This window comes from Monodon monoceros, unplaced genomic scaffold (genome assembly GCF_005190385.1).
Source record: "Monodon monoceros isolate NGI ecotype Baffin Bay Population unplaced genomic scaffold, NGI_Narwhal_1 Super_Scaffold_22, whole genome shotgun sequence".
Classification (NCBI taxonomy): domain Eukaryota; kingdom Metazoa; phylum Chordata; class Mammalia; order Artiodactyla; family Monodontidae; genus Monodon; species Monodon monoceros.
The window spans coordinates 80,948,179-80,967,493 of record NW_021703779.1 but is presented as its reverse complement, the minus strand read 5'-3'; the positions used below and the strand labels follow the sequence as shown (position 1 = coordinate 80,967,493).

The window sequence follows — 19,315 nt, the reverse complement described above, 5'->3', positions numbered from 1 at the left end:
TTCAAAGACTGACATGAAGCTTAATTTTGATGGATATTTAGGAGCTTGCTGGGCACACTCAAGAAGAAAAGGGCATTCTGGCTCAAAGAAACAGAATGTGCTTGATTTAGAGGGATTAAAGAATAGGATGTTAAGGAATTGCCAAGTGTTCCTGTACAGACAGAGGACAGGCACATGTAAGAATGCAGCTGGAGGTGAAATTAGAAAAGGAAGCGGGGATAAGATCACAAAAGGAATAGGGAGCCATTTGAAAGTTTTGATGGGGTAGCAGCAGCATCTCTTGTAACCATGTAGAGCATGTGTGGGTGGGGTGTGAGAGCCAAGACTAGGAGAGTATTGAGGAGACTGGGGCAGCCACAGGTGTGTTAAATCATGGGTCTGAGATTAGGGGAGAGAGCTGAGAGTTATTTAGGAGAAAGAACTTGGTAACTGGATGTGGAGAAATCAGTAATCTTTCAGTAGCTTCTGGCATAAGCCATTGGATTGCTTATGGTACCAAGACCAGAAATATAGGCTGGCTCTGGCCCACATTAAAATGAGCTCCAGATTCCTTCATTGCCCCAAACTCTGTTATTTAACCCCACCCTTATACACCTAAGCCTCCAGTTTAATGCAGGTCCTCACTGACTCACACATGTCTCCTAGGTAGCACCCCAAACAAATCTCTCTATCCTAATCCAGTATTTCTCAAAGTCAACTCTTGAGCCTACCTTATCAGAATCTCCTGTGGTGCTTGATAAAAAGGCAGAGTTCTTGGCCCTATCCCAGACCCCATGAAGGGCAAAACCTGCATTTTGATACTTTCAACTTTGGGAACCACTAGCCTGATCCAGCCTACCTACTACTATCAAATTTATTTTTCTTAAACCCTGCTTCCCTCATGTCACTTGCTTGCTCCAACTAATTTCTAATCTTCTACCCAGACTTCAAGATCCTCTTTCAACTTGATTTTTGAATCTTTCCAATTTACTTTTTTGTTCTTTGTTCCAACAAAGTCAACCTCATCTCTCATTTCCCTCTTCTCCCCCCACCCCCTCCCAAACACAGTTTGGTTCTTTCTCCAAGCCTTTGCATTCAATATTACTTCCACAATCTGCGAGCTTCTCTATCATCTCTCCTCGCCAGTCAAATCCCAGCCACCAGATCCTGAAAGTCTAGAAATGTGCATGGAGTTTTCTCTAATTACTCTAACCCTACTTCTCTCTCCCGCTCATGTATTCCTATTACACTTACAATCAGCCGGCACAATTTAAGGTTTGATTATTTCAACATATATTATTGAAACTATAAGGTCTTATCTCATTCTTATTTGCCAGTCATCAGTGTGCCTAGCACAGCTCTTGGCACATAATAAGCACTGAAGAAATATTTGTTGATTTTTGAAATCATCCCAAAAGATGAATGGCTTTGTTTTCCCTTAAATGTCACGTGAATTCAAAAAGAAAAAATAAAAGAGGACTTCAATTTTTAAAAGCAAAACACATGTAAATATATTTACTATTCTAGATACCATGGTACCTGATGATGCTAAAGATAATGTTTCCTGGCCTGTTTTTGAAATGCAGACTGCTTAATCATGAAGGCAAGGTAATTACAAATAGCTCTTAATTACAATACAGGTCACTTTTGGTGTATTGGTATAATAGTGTATCATGTAATTGTGGCACTGAAATACAGTGTCTGTAGTAAAAGAACCTTTAGAAGACAGCAACAGAAAGAACCTTAACAGATAACGCAAGCCAATCACTTCAATTTATCCACTTAATAACTGAACCTCAGAGAAACTACATGACTTGCCCAAAGTCACAAAGCTGATGAGCAGCACCCAACAAAGACAAGCACGCAGGTCTCCTGACTGAACATCAAAGGTTGCTCTCGTTACACTATGTGCTTAGGGATACTAAAGTCAAAGTCAGATACTTCAATAAGAATTCCTGTTAGCATAAACCAACCTTTTATGAGTCTCTGCCTGCCATCCTGAAAAACTGAGGTAAAACACACAGTTTTATCAGAATCATAAAGACTGACACGGGCACAATTACGAAAAAAAAAGAAAAAAATTTTAAAAAGAAGTAAAACTTTCTAAGACAGAATATACAAGCATATTCTACTTCTAAAGCATTTCCCAAAGCCACAGGAAAAATACTTACCATAGCTAAATTCTATTCACCTGATCTTAATATTCACCTCACTGTTTTGGTAAAATACACACCAAAAGAAGAGCCCAACATATAAAATACTATAAGCAAAAATCACTCAATCCCCAAAAGCACAAATTCACTTCTAAGGGTAAAACACATCTTTTGTACTCACCATAACTTTACTTCCAACTATCTGCATGCAGTGGTCAACGGAGAGTGGTTATGGTGTAAAAAAAAACAAATAGCAACAGTATTAGTAATCAGAAGCTTTTCACAGAAGTTAAGTGTTTAGTAAATTAGTAAATAGCTACCCCCATGTATACTTTTAATACTTTAGATCTAGAGGCTAACACAAATATATCAGTATTGATTTCTACCATATTTCAAAAATGTGTAAAGTCTGCAGAATAAAGATTCCCACATAAAAGATTATTACAACTTAAGGATTTTTTTTTTTTAATTTTCTGTAATGGGCTTCTCAGCTAGTGCAGTGTAAACATCAAGTAATGCAAGATTAAGTGTAATCAGGCATCAGATATTTTATCAGCCCACAACCCCTCAAAAAAATTATCACAAGAAAATCGAATTTTTTCCGAATATTGCTTTTTACCTCTTTCCTTATTTTAACAGGTATACTATTAAGGTTGGAATTATGTATTTTAGAATATAAATGTTGCATTTAAAGTCATGCATTAAGTTAATAAATAAACTTTAGGTTGAAAACTGGAATATTTTATATTGTTATGAATTTAAGGTTTAAAATATTGTTTTATATTATACTTGAAAATTACAAAGCAGAGAGATTGCTTATGATTCTAGTTTTCTAGATCATCCTAGAATTTCTATTATAAGAGCACAGTTTTGTATATAATGCAAAGACAAAGAAGTAGTTTGTATTTAAACATAGTTATTCATAAGGAGGAAACAGTTCAAAATTACAACCTCGAGTGAGCTTTTCTAATGGTTAAGAGAAAAGAGAATTTCTGAGAATTTGTGTTTAAGAAAGCAAGAAGTAAAATCATAGTCCTAAAACATAATTTTATACTAAAATCCAATCCAAATCATTGTTATCAGTTTCCTACAGTTGAATATCAAGCAATGTTCAAAAAAGACCTAATCCACAATTGAAAACCATTAATCTGATAGCAGTTTTATTATCACTATGTGCTGTCTTTCAGCTAGTACTTTAAAAATAAAAATCAAATATAATTGAAATCCCAATAAGAATTCTAAGTTTAACAGGATACTGCAAAATACAAAAAGATAATGACAGTTTCCCAGTAAATTATTTCAGAGGAATCCATGAATCTCCAAATAGAGAAGTAGCTTTCTTAAATATTCATTCAACAGACTATTTACAGACAGTGATTATTTAGTTGAATAAAAGCTTCTGTGGTGTCATTAACCACCTTCTGAATTGAAAGATATGCTACTGACCTAAATTATCTCCTCCCACCAAAACGACAGAGATCTTATTTGTCCCTTGTTTATTTAGCACAGACATGAAGCTAAAAATATGAATGCAAGCCTTCTTAACAATTAAGGCAGGTCTATACTCGGTGAAACGACCAGAATACGGCCCATTTAATGATTCATTCCGATTGCAAAATGATTGCATTTAGCTAAAGCACATACAGCAAAGAGATTAGATGAGACAAGGAAAGCTAAAAGAAACTGGTTTGGTCATGTTTGGGTTCAATTGTTTCACCATATCTAGGTGATGCCTCGAAAAGATCTGAGAAAGAAAATATCTGATAATGGCAAAGGCAAAACCATTAATATATGTATACACACATACAAATAGATATACTACAGCTCTCAAATGCTTAATATATGGGTCAATCTAAAAAAATTTAGAGATGTATTTGGTATCACTATTTTGAATTATCTCCTATTGAGAGTTTTTTAAATCAATGATACCTTTCAATGTATCTTCATGAAAATATAATTTTACATATTTTTAAATCTCAACTTCAAAGATTGCTATTTAAGTTAGAAATAAACTAGTTTCTTAATATTTTCATAAGGACACTGACATCTGGCAAACTAATGTTAGGATTTCAGTGACTAATTTTTCCTCATATATAGGAAAAATTATAGGCTGTTAAAAAATAACATGTCTATATAGGCTGTTAAAAAATAACATGCAACATTCCCTCTAAGTCACTGATGTCTTGTGCCTCTCAGGATTATGAATTGATATGACAATGTTGCAATATTAACAAAGCTTGGTTTTCCATTTCTGAAAACATATGTTGGTGTTTTGAAAACAAAGGCTCTTCCAGATTATCTGTGGCCAAATTATCTACACATACTAACTACCCTAGATCAGGTCCATAACCGCACTTGCTACAATGAGCAAATGAGTACAGCTCCAGCAGAGAAGAGGCTCTTTTCCACTCCCTTAAAGTCCATTCATCACTGACAGAGTTACTCAAGCTACTTTTTCCTTCGCATTCACACAACTTAACATTCTCTACTAAGGAACTTGAAAAGGAAAAAAACTAAGCAATAGTTTTCATCATTATCTTTCAATTTCCTTTATATTCTCTTATTTCAGGCTAATTTTGGCATAGTCAATTACACAATAAAAGACTCTCCTTTGCTTTAGAAACAGGTTTTGAGCCCAAACCTGTGTATTAGTTTCATGTTGCTTTACGGTCCTTACCCACAAACCCAGGAGAATGACCCACATCTCTTACTGAGCTCATATTTTATTTGTTTTTCAATTCCACACAAAATGACTAATGCAGGTGTTAAAGGTGGAAATGTACAATTTATGTTTAAATTTAACTGTAATTTTCACACATTTTACATATGACTACAAGACATTTTTCCACCATGGACTATAGTCCTTAACTTTGCTTTTACTTCAAGATGAAAGTTTTGGCTACTTGTAAAGCATTTTCATAAAGAAGTGGTTACAATCACATCTACTTTAAAAGTGGAAACATTTTTAATCAGTGTATCAATATAATGAAAAAGTAAGCATAAAAAGGTATGACAAGCAAAGCATATCTAAAGCCTAATAAAAAACAGCAGGATGGAAACCTTGGTTACACATAGGTAAATGGGCATAGGTTAGGTTATAATTTATGCAAATTTTATTGTCATGATCACGAAGAGGTCAAAAGATGAGAGGATGGTTTGTCACTGAATGGCATCCCTATCACCTTCAAAAGGAAATCACATATGCAATTTCCTTTGTTTTCGCCACAGAAAACACAGCACTAATGAATGTCTCCCCAAAGTGAGAAAGCTTTAAAGCATGCTTATCAACAGGCTTTCTTTCATCATAATATTTGGTCCATGAAAAATATTTGCAAATAAAATGTATAACCTTAGAGCTCTAATGAAAGTTCTGTACACACATCAGGTGCTCCTATGTGTGCTAAAGGAAGCAAATAAGGATCACATACTAAATAGTTATAGTACTGATTTTGAGCCTAACACCTTAAATATAGTATTTTCATGTCTTTTGAGAAACATTCAATTTCCATGTTTCAAATAAAGCAATTGTAGAGAGCTCATCCAATGTTTACCCAAAGTTTAGCATTTTAATCTTAAAAATGAGTCTATAAATTAAAAGTGTGCATCTCTCTGGTCAGTTGAAGAGGAAACAATAGGATAAGTGAAAACAAGCTCTACATAGAGATAGAGTCAATATCAAAAGGTTAAGGAGTAAGAGCTTCATACAATCTTGATTATATTCAGTCCCACTTACACAAACAAAAACAACAAATGAGCCAGAAACACTAACAAAATCTTACCATTAAAAACACCACATAATTATTCATGTATTATTATCTGTACTTTGCACTCAGATTTAGCTATATAGATTTACTAGTGTATTTGCCTTTAGGTATTTGAAAAATAACATTGAATGTACACCCTGCACTTCCTAAAGCATTTTACTGTGAACAATAAGCTGACTACAAAAATGAGGAGATTCATCAGAATTTCAAAGCAAAACCTATGCCTCACCTATTCTATTGAAAACGATGCTCATGGCAAATTTCACTTATCACTTGAAACATATTTCTGCCCTTGGATACCAGAAGCAAATTAAAAAACATGCTGTTGCTCTGCTCTGGCAGAGCTGCAATGCGTTATGTTTAAATAGTTCAGCATTCAGATTTAGCTTGCTTGAAGTACAATATGGAATCAATACAATTGTAGAATTCAGGGCAAAATGCATCAGTAATTGCCACTGCAATTACTGTACTGAAATAGCATTAATAGGATAGGCAAATAACTTTAGAACATATTTTGCCACTGAAGAGCTATTTTATTCACTGGTCAAGTTTTTACATTTAAAATATGTATGTCTTAAATGTAAATGTGTTTGTGTGTGATATACATATTACACAAACATAAAATCACTGTGTGTGATACATACATACATACACACATGTATATAATATATAACAAATATAGTGATGTTATGAACTCTAAATGTGAAAAGCTTCTTCTTTACAGAAATGTAAAAGATATATTTCACCATTTCAAAAAATACATTTTTTCTTACAAAAATAAATCAAACCTGAAGACTATTTTTGGAAGCACCTCAGGAAATGAACAAAGCAACACATTCCATTAAAACACGAAGATTTTCCTGCTGAAGACAAGTCTTTTCAATGAACCCTACTTTCAAGTCTTTTGAGACTCGCACAGATTTCATTAAAGCTCCTATTAAACACCCTTCTTTATGTTAAATTTAGCTGTATAATAACAATTATGAGGTAGTTTACACAGTTAGCATCACAGAAAATAATGGAAAAAACCAAAACTGCTTATTAAAAACATTGCTAAAAATTTCATGCAAGCAGATACCGGACATATAGCTTTAATGTAAACTTAGTTAAATCTTGTGACTAGGCTATGTTTGTATCTTCTCCCTCAAAATCTGAAATGTTCATGTAACAAACTGTGTATTAAGTGGAATACCTGCAAATTGCTGTCATTTGTTAGTAAGTGCACAAAAACTCAGCCCCAAAACTTACTGGATTAACTCAGAGCCCTCTATCCTTAGTCTGTCTTGTTTATAAGAATGGAAGTCTCTCTAATTAAGAACAGTTTTGAAATATATACAAAATGTATTAAAGTACATGTATATGCTTCTTTTACGAAGTCTATATAAGTACATTGAGGCAAGAACTTGGAGAGCCAAGATTTGTTTCTTTTTAAGCAGATAACGCTAAGCTCATTATGTGGGTGCCAGGAGATTCTCACTACTTACAGATTTGGCAGTAGCAGAAATATACTGGACGACCATCTCACGCTTGGTGGTAAAATCTTTGTTTCGTAAAGGAGCTTTTCGTTCTTCATTAAGGTTCATGTCCTCCTGTTAAAAAGAACATTTATTGTGAGCATTAGCAAATTCCTGCTTACGAGTTTCAAAAGTGATTAGTAAATATTAAACAACAAGGTCCTACTATATAGCACAGGGAACTATACTCAATATCCTATAATAAACCATAATGGAAAAGAATATGAAAAAGAATATATATATATGTATGACTGAATCACTTTGTTGTACAGCACAAATTAACACACCATTATAAATCAACTATACCTCAATAAAATAAATTTTAAAAAAAGAAAAAGAAAAAATTAATATTTTTTATCTTAAAATAGTAAGTCATGCTATGACTAACAACAACCATCATTTTTCTGGCTCCTTCACTATTATTTTTCACTCTATATACCATAATCTTGTATAAACTTTACCATATAATCATGGTTCATATCACTACCTACTCAATAAATGAGCAGAAAGAAAAAAACTTTTAACTATTCCATAGAATAAACTGGCAATTTATAGTATAGATATACATCATACCTTAGCAAAGCTATTTATTTACACTGATAGCAAAAATAAACAGATAAACAAACACTTTACTATTTGGCATATGTCCTCGTAGGATCGTTATTATTTAGAAGAGCAAATATGATTTGTAAATTAATAGGAAATATATAGCTACAATATGTCACTGAAGAAAGATTCATGAGAAGTTGCTGAATTTGGAAAAACGAAAATCAGAAACATAGTTACCCATATAGGGATAACAAAAACTACTCACTGTAGAGAAAAATATTGTTACAACAACACACTGTTTTGAGGTTCAATAAGCTTTAATTTGGTTGGAAATCTTCCTTTATATTGTGATACACACACATGTATAACATCTTCACTAGACAAATTATTTTTCTTCATTTTGAAACTCATGTTAACCCCTGCAACACATTAAGACAGGGGCTCCCAAACCCCATGCCATGGCCTGTTAGAAACTGGGCCACACAGTAGGAGGTGAGCAGCAGGTGAGCAAAGCTTCATCTGCCGCTCCCCATCGCTCGCATTATGGCCTGAACCATCCCCCACTTCCCTGTCCTTGGAAAAATTGTCTTTCACTAAACCAGTCCCTGGTGCCAAAAAGGTTGGGGACCGCTATATTAAGACACCCTTGAAGGGTCACAAAATCAAGTTGGAAAGGACTATGCTTCAAAAAGTAACATCAAATGAAAAGACAACCTACAGAATGGGTGAAAATGTTTACAAGTCATATGTCTGATAAGGGGCTTGTATATAAATTATAAAAAGAAGCCTTACAAGACAACAATAAAAAGACAAATAACCCAAATACAAGTGGGCAAAGGATTTGAATAGACATTTCTCTAAAGAAGATATACAAATGGCCAATAAGCACATGATGTTCAACATCATTATTCATCAGGGAAATGCAAATCAAAATCACAGTGAGGGCTTCCCTGGTGGCACAGTGGTTGGGAGTCCGCCTGCCGATGCAGGGGACACGGGTTTGTGCCCCGGTCCAGGAAGATCCCACATGCCGCGGAGCGGCTAGGCCCGTGAGCCATGGCTGCTGAGCCTGCACGTCCGGAGCCTGTGCTCTGCAACGGGAGAGGCCACAACAGTGAGAGGCCCACGTACCGCAAAAAAAAAAAAAAAAAAAAATCACAGTGAGATAACATTTCACTCCCACTAGGATGGCTATGACAAAAAAGGTAATAACAATTGTTGGTGAGGATGTGGAGAAATTGGAACCCTCACACACTGCTGGTGAGAATGTGAAATGATGCAGCCACTTTGGAAAACAGTCTAGCAGTTCCTCAAAAAGTTATACTTAGAGTTACCACATGACTCAGCTTATACCCAAGAGAAATGAAAACATCTGTTCACATAAAAACTTGTACATGGGGACTTCCCTGGCAGTCCAGCGGTTAAGACTTTGCCTTCCAATGCGTACAGGTTTGACCCCTGTACTGGTCAGGGAGCTAAGATCCCACATGCCTCAGGGCCAGAAAAACAAAAAACATAAAACAGAAGAAATATTGTAACAAATTCAATAAAGACTTTAAAAATGGTCCACATCAAAAAATCTTTAAAAAAAAAAAAAGAAACTTGTACATGAATGTTCATAGCAGCAGCAGCAGCAGAGTGGAAACAATCCAAATGTCCGTCAAGTGATGAATGGATAAACAAATGTCATATGTCCATGCAACTGAATATTATTCAGCCACAAAGAGGAATGAAGTACTGATACATGCTATGGCATGGATGAACCTTAAAATCACATTATGCTAAATGAAAGAAGCCAGTCACAAAAGGCCATATATTGTAAGATCCCATTTATATTAAATATCCAGAACAGGCAAATCTATAGAGACAGAAAGTGGATTAGAGGTTGTCAGGGGCAGGGTAAGGTGGGGATGGGAGAATTGGGGTGTGACTGCCAACATATACGGTGTTTCTTTTGGGGGTGATAAAAATGTTCTGAAAGTGATTGTTGTGATGGTTGCACAGCTATTTGAATATATGAAAAAAACACATTGAACTGTATACTTTAATAGGGTGAATTTTATTGCATCTGAATGGTACCTCAATTTTTTAAAAACAGAAAAAGAAATCAGTATTTTTATCCCTTTACTTGCTTAGTAATTCTAACCATTACTATTTTTTAATCAAGTAAACTAATAGGCCAACAAAGAAAAATACTAAAATTATTTTAAAGATCCATATGTGAGAATGTGGGGGAAAAAACAAAGGATACATAAAAAGTAATCAAACTGCATCAATTGAATAGTAACTTCAGTGACAGCAAGAATCTCATGATCTATAGTTGCACCCACTGCAGTGACTCCTATGATGATTAATTCACAATCAATACTTATAAATTTCATGTATATATACCTATCCCCTTTGATAGGCAGATGAAGGAAGGAAAGGACTTCCACATCCTTCACCTTGAAATACTATACCTCTATTAATTCAGCTTCAGATTTTATGGCTTTATTGGCAAGTACATCATTCTGCTGACTCATATTGTGTTTGTTTCCATCAAAACCCCCTAAATACTGCTCATGTATAATGGACTATATCCCTACCATCTCATAACATTCTGGTTAAATTATAGTCTCCTGCAAATGTAGTTAGCATGAATCTGCATCCCCAAGTAGAATCGACTCTGGAACGGTGACAAGATTGTATTTGTACACGTCACAGCCAGGCTTAAGAGTGTCACCTTTGGCAGTCTCTAGGTAGAGAGTTTGCTCTCCTTCCAGTGACATTTCTATGTTACCATGTACCTCTAATCTAATTGTTAATGGCACACACTGCTAAGATCATGCTATCAGACTAGAATCATGGAGGCAGGCAGGACATTAAGGGGAATATGGAGAATACAGACCTCAGAGGAATGTCAAGATTAATTGTGATCATGAACCCAAGCCTCATGTATATTAACTAGCCATCAAAGAATGCTAGCTATTAGTGTTATTATCACTTCCCTGGTCTCATTTCTTTTTTTTCCTGTAAATGGCCTAGACCCTTCTTTTTTCTGTTTTATTTTTGTTGGAGTATAGTTGACTTACAATATTGTATTAGCCTCAGGTTTACAGCAAAGTGAAGCAGTTACACATATACATATATGCACTTTTTTTTTTAGATTCTTTTCCCATATAGGCCATTACAGAGTATTGAGTAGAGTTCCCAGTGCTATATAGCAGGTTCTTATTAGTTATCTATTTTCTATATAGTAGTGTGTATATGTCAATCCCAATCTCCCAATTTATCCCTCCCTGCACCCATATCCCCTGGTAACCATAAGCCTGTCTTCCACATCCATGACTCTACTTATGTTTTGTAAATAAGTTCATTTGTGCCCTTTTTTTCTTTTTTACCACTTTTCATCTTACCCCTTAGGTTTGAATGATACAAGCTTGTTTGCAGTTTTTCTACATACACTATGCTGTTACACACTTCCATTACTTTGTTCATGATGCTGTTCTCTCTGCCTAGAATGCTGTCAACTTCAGCACCCTCTTCATCTATTAACCCCCATCTTATCCCACCTCACCACACCCCACCACACCCAAATCCATATTGGGCTAACTCATGTACTTCTGCTAATTCTTCAGATTTCCCCCAAAACATCTCATTTAGAAATGACTATCTTCATTCTATTCTTCCATATTAATTTCCTATATTGTATCAATATAAGCTAACTGAGGGAAGAAACTGGGTTCTTTTTTTCTTTGTATTTCCAAGCAAAGAGTATGCGTTCCTGGAATGCACCAGGCATTTAATAAATATCTGTTGAACCAATGTGATACTTAGGAGCTTTTCTCTAAATATTTTAATTTGCTTTACCACAAACACAAAATCCACAAAACCCATTAATTTATAATTTAAAATCCATTAATTTATAATCTTAAAATAATCAAAGATAACTATAATTGCTGTTCATGCTAGGGTATATTTTTAGGTACTAGGGTATCATTAGTTTATTCTCTTCAGGGGTACAGGTCCCCTCGAGATAGAAGTTAAAGAATACTTGAATAATTACTATTGAGAAGCAGAAGGAAGAGGGCAAGCATTAGATGGTGAAGTGAAGTTCAGATTTAAAAACAGTGAGTGGAAAATCCAGCCTTAAACTGGGATCAATGCATGTTGCAGAAACAGAAACAGTTACTTTATAGAAAATATATAGACATTTTTAGCAACTGTATAGAAAGAAGGAGCAAGTATTACTTCTTACAGAGGAGGAAAGATGTAAAAACATAAAGGGTTGACATTTACCTTTCATAAAACAAGTGAGGAATTTTAAAAAGAAATGTTCTATCCTTTCTAGTTCTAGTAGAGGAATTATCTATAGAGCAAAGCCACAATCATTTTTTATACCTATAAATCTGCTGCATAGGTTGATTGGGACTAGGTACCATTCACATGAACAATGACTCATCTTATTTTTACAGAAATAAGCAGCATACTACTAATTAGGCAGCTAATACTTCCAAATCATTAACTCCAGCTTTATAATACAATCATAAAACTAAATAGAGCAATACTCATAATTCAATATTAATTCTAAAAAATGTAATTGAATATGAAACTACTTCTAAACACACTGAGTATTTTTCTTTTTAATTGAAATATAGTTGATTTACAATGTTAAGTTTCAGGTGTACAGTAAAATGATTCAGTTATATATATATATATATATATATATATACACACACACACACACACACACACACACACACACACATAAATATTCTTTTTCAGATTCTTTTCCATTATAGGTTATTATAAGATATTGAGTAGAGTTCCCTGTGCTATACAGTAGGTCCTTATTGGTCATCTATTTTATATATAGTAGTGTTAAACACACTGAGTTCTTATAGTACTCAAAACACAAAAGCAAGCTTTTAGTGTATTTAACATTTAGTTAGTACTTCCACAATACATGAGAAGAATGTGGTATTTTGTAATTTAAGAAATGCTGAAGTAAATAACTGACCACTTATAATATTTGTATCAAGCCATGTTTGTAAACACTAAACCATTTTATCTCCTACCACTTATGCCATGATGCAATTTTCCTATTATAGACAAACTCCTTCACTTCTTCAGCAAATACACATTGTATTCTTAAAGTTATAACTGAGGAGCCGTATAAGAATAGAGTCAAATGAGAAGGTTAAAAGTTGAACCAGCTGCCTATTCATTCATTTGTATTCTCTTTCATTCATTCATTCTCACTCTCTCTCTCTTTCTCCCTCTCACCCGCCAGTAAATCTTTAAACAGGTGACAGTACAATTTTTTAAACTTTCTCGTGTCCTAACATCATTTGCTATTTTCCTAACCCTTCCACTGTTTTCCTCACTTGTTTTATGAAAGGTAAATGTCAACCCTTTATGTTTTTACATCTTTTCCTCCTCTGTAAGAAGTAATACTTGCTCCTTCTTTCTATGCAGTTGCTAAAAATGTCTGTATATTTTCTATAAAGTAACTGTTTCTGTTTCTGCAACATGCATTGATCCCAGTTTAAGGCTGGATTTTCCACTCGCTGTTTTTAAATCTGAACTTCACTTCACCATCTAATGCTTGCCCTCTTCCTTCTGCTTCTCAATAGTAATTATTCAAGTATTCTTTAACTTCTATCTCGAGGGGACCTGTACCCCTGAAGAGAATAAACTAATGATACCCTAGTACCTAAAAATATACCCTAGCATGAACAGCAATTATAGTTATCTTTGATTATTTTAAGATTATAAATTAATGGATTTTTACATTTATTTCTTTATTCTTTTCTAAAGAAACGTTCATATAAAGATATGCTCTATAGATAATTCCTCTACTAGAACTAGAAAGGACAGAACATTTCTTTTTAAAATTCCAATAAAAGCATCAGGAATTTTCTACATAAGTAAATAAATGGCCAATTGTACCTGGTATTAATTAACTACCTCATGTCGTCAAATGATCTAGTTAAGTTTACCTATATAGAATGTAGCAGCATAACATATAGAAGTTTACATGGAAAACAAAGTTAAAGGGGAAAAAAATTGTCCAAATACATTATCTCTACAAATGGTATGCAGCCAAAAGCCGGGGCAAGCAAGCATGAAATTAAGTGAATGTTACTGAGTACTGCACAAAAAGTCTTCAGCTATTTCTACTTTCAGGGCCTATTGGAGGAAACTACAACTATGAACACCTACATATACCTCTTCACCATCAATAAGGTAAATTCAGAACATGTATTTAGCTATTAGGAAACCCAAATATTATTTTTACTCTCCCATAGTCCTTAATCCTGAGCTCAACATGGAACCGGTGTCCAGAGTCCAAAGATTACTTAAAGGATCCACTGTGGTTTGTGAAATATTGATGTTTATTCAAAATACAAGAAAATAAGCTTCAATATTTAACATGAGAATAACACTGAAGCCCTCACTGGATCCGTAGGTCCAAATGGTACATGAGGTATCTCAAGGGAGGAGTGGGGTATTCACAATGCATATTTTTTCACCGTCAGTGTACTGCAACGTACTGCAGTTTACAAGTACCTGGTTAAGTGGACTTACAGACTATTTTACCAAGTTTTAACTAAGTCAACCCTCAAAACAACAACAACAAAATAGAAAAGTAGCTTTAAAAGATTCTTGCAAAGACAACAGATTGAGGATAATAATACCAATAATGCAAGTACAGAGGAACAAGAAAATACTAGACTGTTATATCTCCTACTCATAGGTCTGAGCCTTTCATCAGTCATATCATATGATAAAAGTAATAAAAATATAAGGCTGATAAGAAGCTGGTCCCACAAGATTAAAATTAGTAAGGTAACTATCTGAAATATGCATGTATATCAATTATCACTGATGCCTCTCATTTTATGTGCATATTGCACTTAAAAATATTAGCTAATGATAGTGTAAAGCTACCTCAAACTTGCAGACCATTTAAAATCCAAACATCTAGACCATGAGGAAAGCTTTTTCGACTTTCTCAGCAATAATTAGAATCATGTGATACGCAATCCAGTACTTAGTGGAATTTTGTAAACTTAATGACACATGCTTAGAAGACTCTTTTGAATGTTTTCTTTCTTTAATAGCAAAAGACAAAAGGTCCCATGACACTGGGGGGAACACTTGGTAGAAGCAGCTGAAATAATACATGCAAAACAACATGGCAATAAACTAAAACACATTCCTTTGTCAGCAAATACTGTCAGAAGACACATAGAAATCATTGCTGAAAATTTGCTAAAACAAGTATTAGAAAAATTACTCAGTGTGGGAGGTTTATCATACAGCTGAATGAAAATACAGCTGTTTTTTCTTTTAAACAACTCAGCTTATATTATTTGCTAGATTGTTCCAATAATGAAATATAAAAACTACTTTTCTTTAAGTTGCTAATGGAACAATGTAACAGGGAAAACATATTGCCAAAATAAATGATTTATTTAATAAAAGGATGTTTATGAAAAAACTGTAAGTGGGAAGCATTCCTGAGTAAGGAAGGTTAGCCCACATATAAAATTTAAACCATTGCAAGAAAGAAGTTGAAATCAAAATACACAGTGGTATGCAGAGTCAAGAATGTAGGTGTTTTTTGTTGTTTTTTATAAAAGCAAGATATTTCAAATACTGTAAATACTTACAATATTTTAAAATGAGACAGGAAGTGAGCATGAAAACATGTATCTTACAGAGAGATTTCCAGCTATTTCATGACAAAGTATTTTAAAACTTCTGAAATTTCACATGACTTGGGCATTTTTCATTCACAAAAGGACAAGTAATCCCTTAAGAGTTAACAACTGGTGAGAAAGAAACTGCTTTGCAAATGAACTTCATTGAAAAAGCCACACACTGGCAGACCCAACTGCCAGGTGGGTCTCCTTCACCCTTGCATGACTCACCTCTTCTTTCTTCTTCCGGGTATTAGGTACAATGTCTGCAGCGGACATGAGTAGACAAACATGGGGGCGGGGGTCTACACATTAAGTATATGGAAGGAAAAATGCAAAAAGCCCATGTCCCTGATGACATCTAGTGAAGCCCGTTTTTTAAAGCCCATTTTGAACCAATTTATTCACAAATATAAAAACGCAACACTTCAGATTAGTTCCAAGAACAACTGACCGTCATCAAGGGAGATGGAAATTTACTAGCCGTGGTTCAGCAGGAAATTCTTGCTTGATTCATGGATTGGACTGAGCAAAGTTAATACTATGATTTAATAAGTGTTGCTAATGATGTTCTCGTTCCACTTGGACCTATGCATCGTTGTCAGATTTATGTTTCAACTATAACAGACATTAAACCAAATATCAAAATAAAATGGACTCGGAACTAAACCTTCTAATTAGTCTCTTTTTTAAAACAAGACATAAAAAATAATGACACACTGACATTGCTCTCACTAAAAAGTTATTAATCGTGACAGCAAAGGCTTTTGCACCATTAATAAATAAAATAAACTCATTTTAAATCATTTTAAAATCTTGTTCATTGCATGTTTTTCTCATTCTTTTCTATGTCTGCATTTTATACATAGTATTAGTACATACATATATGTGTATATTTTATAAATAAAACATATTGGTGTTACTTGCTCAAATATATATATATATATATATTTTTGTTTTTTTCTAACGGGATAGGAAATTAGAAAGTTTAGAGACTACTACACTAGTCCAGATGTTGACACTTTTACTATAAAGGGCCAGACATTAAATGTTTTAGGCTTTGCGGGTCACAGGGTCTTTGTCACAACTACCCAACTCTGCAGTTACAGGGTAAAAGGAGCTATCAACAATATGTAAACAAATGGCTGTGGCTGCATTCAACAAAATTGCATTTATGAACACTGAATTTCAGATTTTCATGTGCCCTGAAACAGTCTTCTTTTGATTTTCTGCAACCATTTAAAAATATAAAAGCTATTCTTACCTTGGGAGTCATACAAAATAAAAACCTAGAGGCAGGGATAGTGTCTTTGCCATCTTTATGCTCCCCTGCACCTAACAAAGTATCTGGCATTCAGTAGAGAGTTGTCAAATAAACTTCTCCATGATACAGAAATATGTCTTTGCTTTTCCTTTTTTTTTTCCCCACAATTACACCTTACGTTCTGCTATATCACCTCTACCCTTGACAGCAAGGATCTTCCTTGAGTTGCTCGCTCTCGCGCGCTCTCTCTCTCTCTCTCTCTCCCTCCCTCCCTCCCTCCCTCCCTCCCTCCTCAGAACTTAGAACAGTACCTGGCATATAGAAGGCATTGGACCTTGATGAACTAAGTCATTCAAACTCTGAGAACACTTTAATGTCAAAAAAATAAAGACTGAAAATTCAGAAGTGACACTGGGTTTCGTAGTATATTCAGATCTTCTCTTTTTCCTCCCTGAGCCCCTGTGCTGGCTTAAGTACTCACAGTAGCCTATTCACAGCTGTCCTATTACCATGGAAATCCTGTGTTTACTTGCTTGCCTCCCTGACTAAATTCTGAGCTCTCTGGGGGCAAGGGAGGAACTGGATTTATCTGTGTACCTGCAGCATGTAGCACACGACCTGGCACACTGCACATATCAATACACGGTCGTGAAAATGCCTTCATGGCAAAAACACTAGTGGAACTTTTCAAACAGAAAAAATACCGTAGGAAACATTTCTATGTAAAAATCAAGAACAGAATCAGTGAATTGTGAAGTTTATCAGCTACAATCAGAGTAAATTTACAAACCTAGTTCCCTTAATTCCTCTTCCTGGGACTTCTATCCTACTACTCCCTTATTTGTGAACTTTTGGTGAGAATTATATTTCGGAAGGAAATTTAAAAGTGACCCAGATTTAGCTAACTTTGAGACCTGTTTACAGGGTAAGTTTTGCTCCTCCTTTACATGCTTTACTTGGGAATGTGTGTAAGAAAATAAAATGACTAGAAATGATGCTGGCGTTCTCTCAGTCCAATGATACAGAGTAAGGATATTGGAAATATAAATGTAAAAAATGGAAAGTAGGCTATCTAGATAATTTCTAAGGATCTAGCCATTCCTGAAAATTATTTCCATGCCTTATTATAGATTTTAAGACCTATGTTACCAATAACTTATTTTACAGTAACTTAACCTTTAATTAAAATTACTTATGCTGAGAGCACTAAAAGGTTCTCATCCAAGCTAACCAACTCCTAAAAGACTGCTGTTGGGTGAGAAAGAAACCCATGACAGCAGTCAGGGGAAAACAAGGACAGCACCTGGGGTCCAAAGTCAAACAGGCTCTCAAAACTGATGAAAGGCAAAAGTGAGAGAACAAAATGAAAAGCTTTGGGATTATTTATGAGTTCTACCAGATGGAATATGGGACAGATAATTTAATATTTATTGCATATGACTGTACAATCATTAAATTATGCCCAAAATGCAAAATATATTAATGTAAATTGCTGAACAGAAACAAAGTATAAAACATCACATTTGCACGTGGAATCATATATTAAACATTGCCTTTAATAACGGAAGTTGAAATGAAGTGTGCCTAGAAATTAATCATAAATCATAAATCAATAATCATCACTAGCCTCATCTTTTGTATACAATTAAACTATTTAATTACCTATATTAAAACACAGTCCTTATTGACATATCTGTAGGACTCTAATGTGACCAACATCAGCTGGACTTCCACTCAACAGATCCTGTACTAGGTAAAAGAAATTAAATTCCAACTTGAACTTCCAAGACATCTCTGTATGTTTATTTTTTTAAGCTTAAAATGGAAATCCCCTATCCCCTAAGCAAAAAAAAAAAAGTTTTAGAACAGTTGCATACAAAAGGGAAATAATATTCAAAAGGAAATGGACAGAGAGGGAAGGGTGAGCTGTGGCAAAGCGAGGGAGAGGCACGGACATATATACACTACCAAACATAAGGTAGATAGCTAGTGGGAAGCAGCCGCATAGCACAGGGATATCAGTTCGGTGCTTTGTGACCGCCTGGAGGGGTGGGATAGGGAGGGTGGGAGGGAGGGAGATGCAAGAGGGAAGAGATATGGGAACATATGTATATGTATAACTGATTCACTTTGTTATAAAGCAGAAACTAACACACCATTGTAAAGCAATTATACCCCAATAAAGAAGTTAAAGAAAAAAAAAGGAAATGGACAGTGTCCAGACACATTTCTCTCCTTGCTCTGATTGCATTATTCAAAAATGAGCTATCGCTATTAAACACTTAATAGTCCTTAAGCAGTATTCTCAATGTACAAAGATCAGTTCAGTTATTCTCAGTAAGCTCAAAGGCTATGATACCTTAACATGTTGAATAGTTATTCAATTACAGCATTATTAATTTAC

General features: G+C 34.6%; 1 protein-coding gene across 1 annotated transcript in view; it reads right to left on the bottom strand.

Moving 5' to 3' along the window:
• DIAPH2 (diaphanous related formin 2) overlaps positions 1-19,315 on the bottom strand; it is an 888,726-nt gene that overhangs the window by 799,652 nt on the left and 69,759 nt on the right. Inside the window, exons 4-5 of the mRNA XM_029240205.1 lie at positions 7,381-7,485; positions 2,314-2,334 (exon numbers count right to left, since the gene is read on the bottom strand). Coding sequence (XP_029096038.1) covers positions 2,314-2,334; positions 7,381-7,485 — 126 coding nt within the window. The remainder of the gene's footprint in view (positions 1-2,313; positions 2,335-7,380; positions 7,486-19,315) is intronic.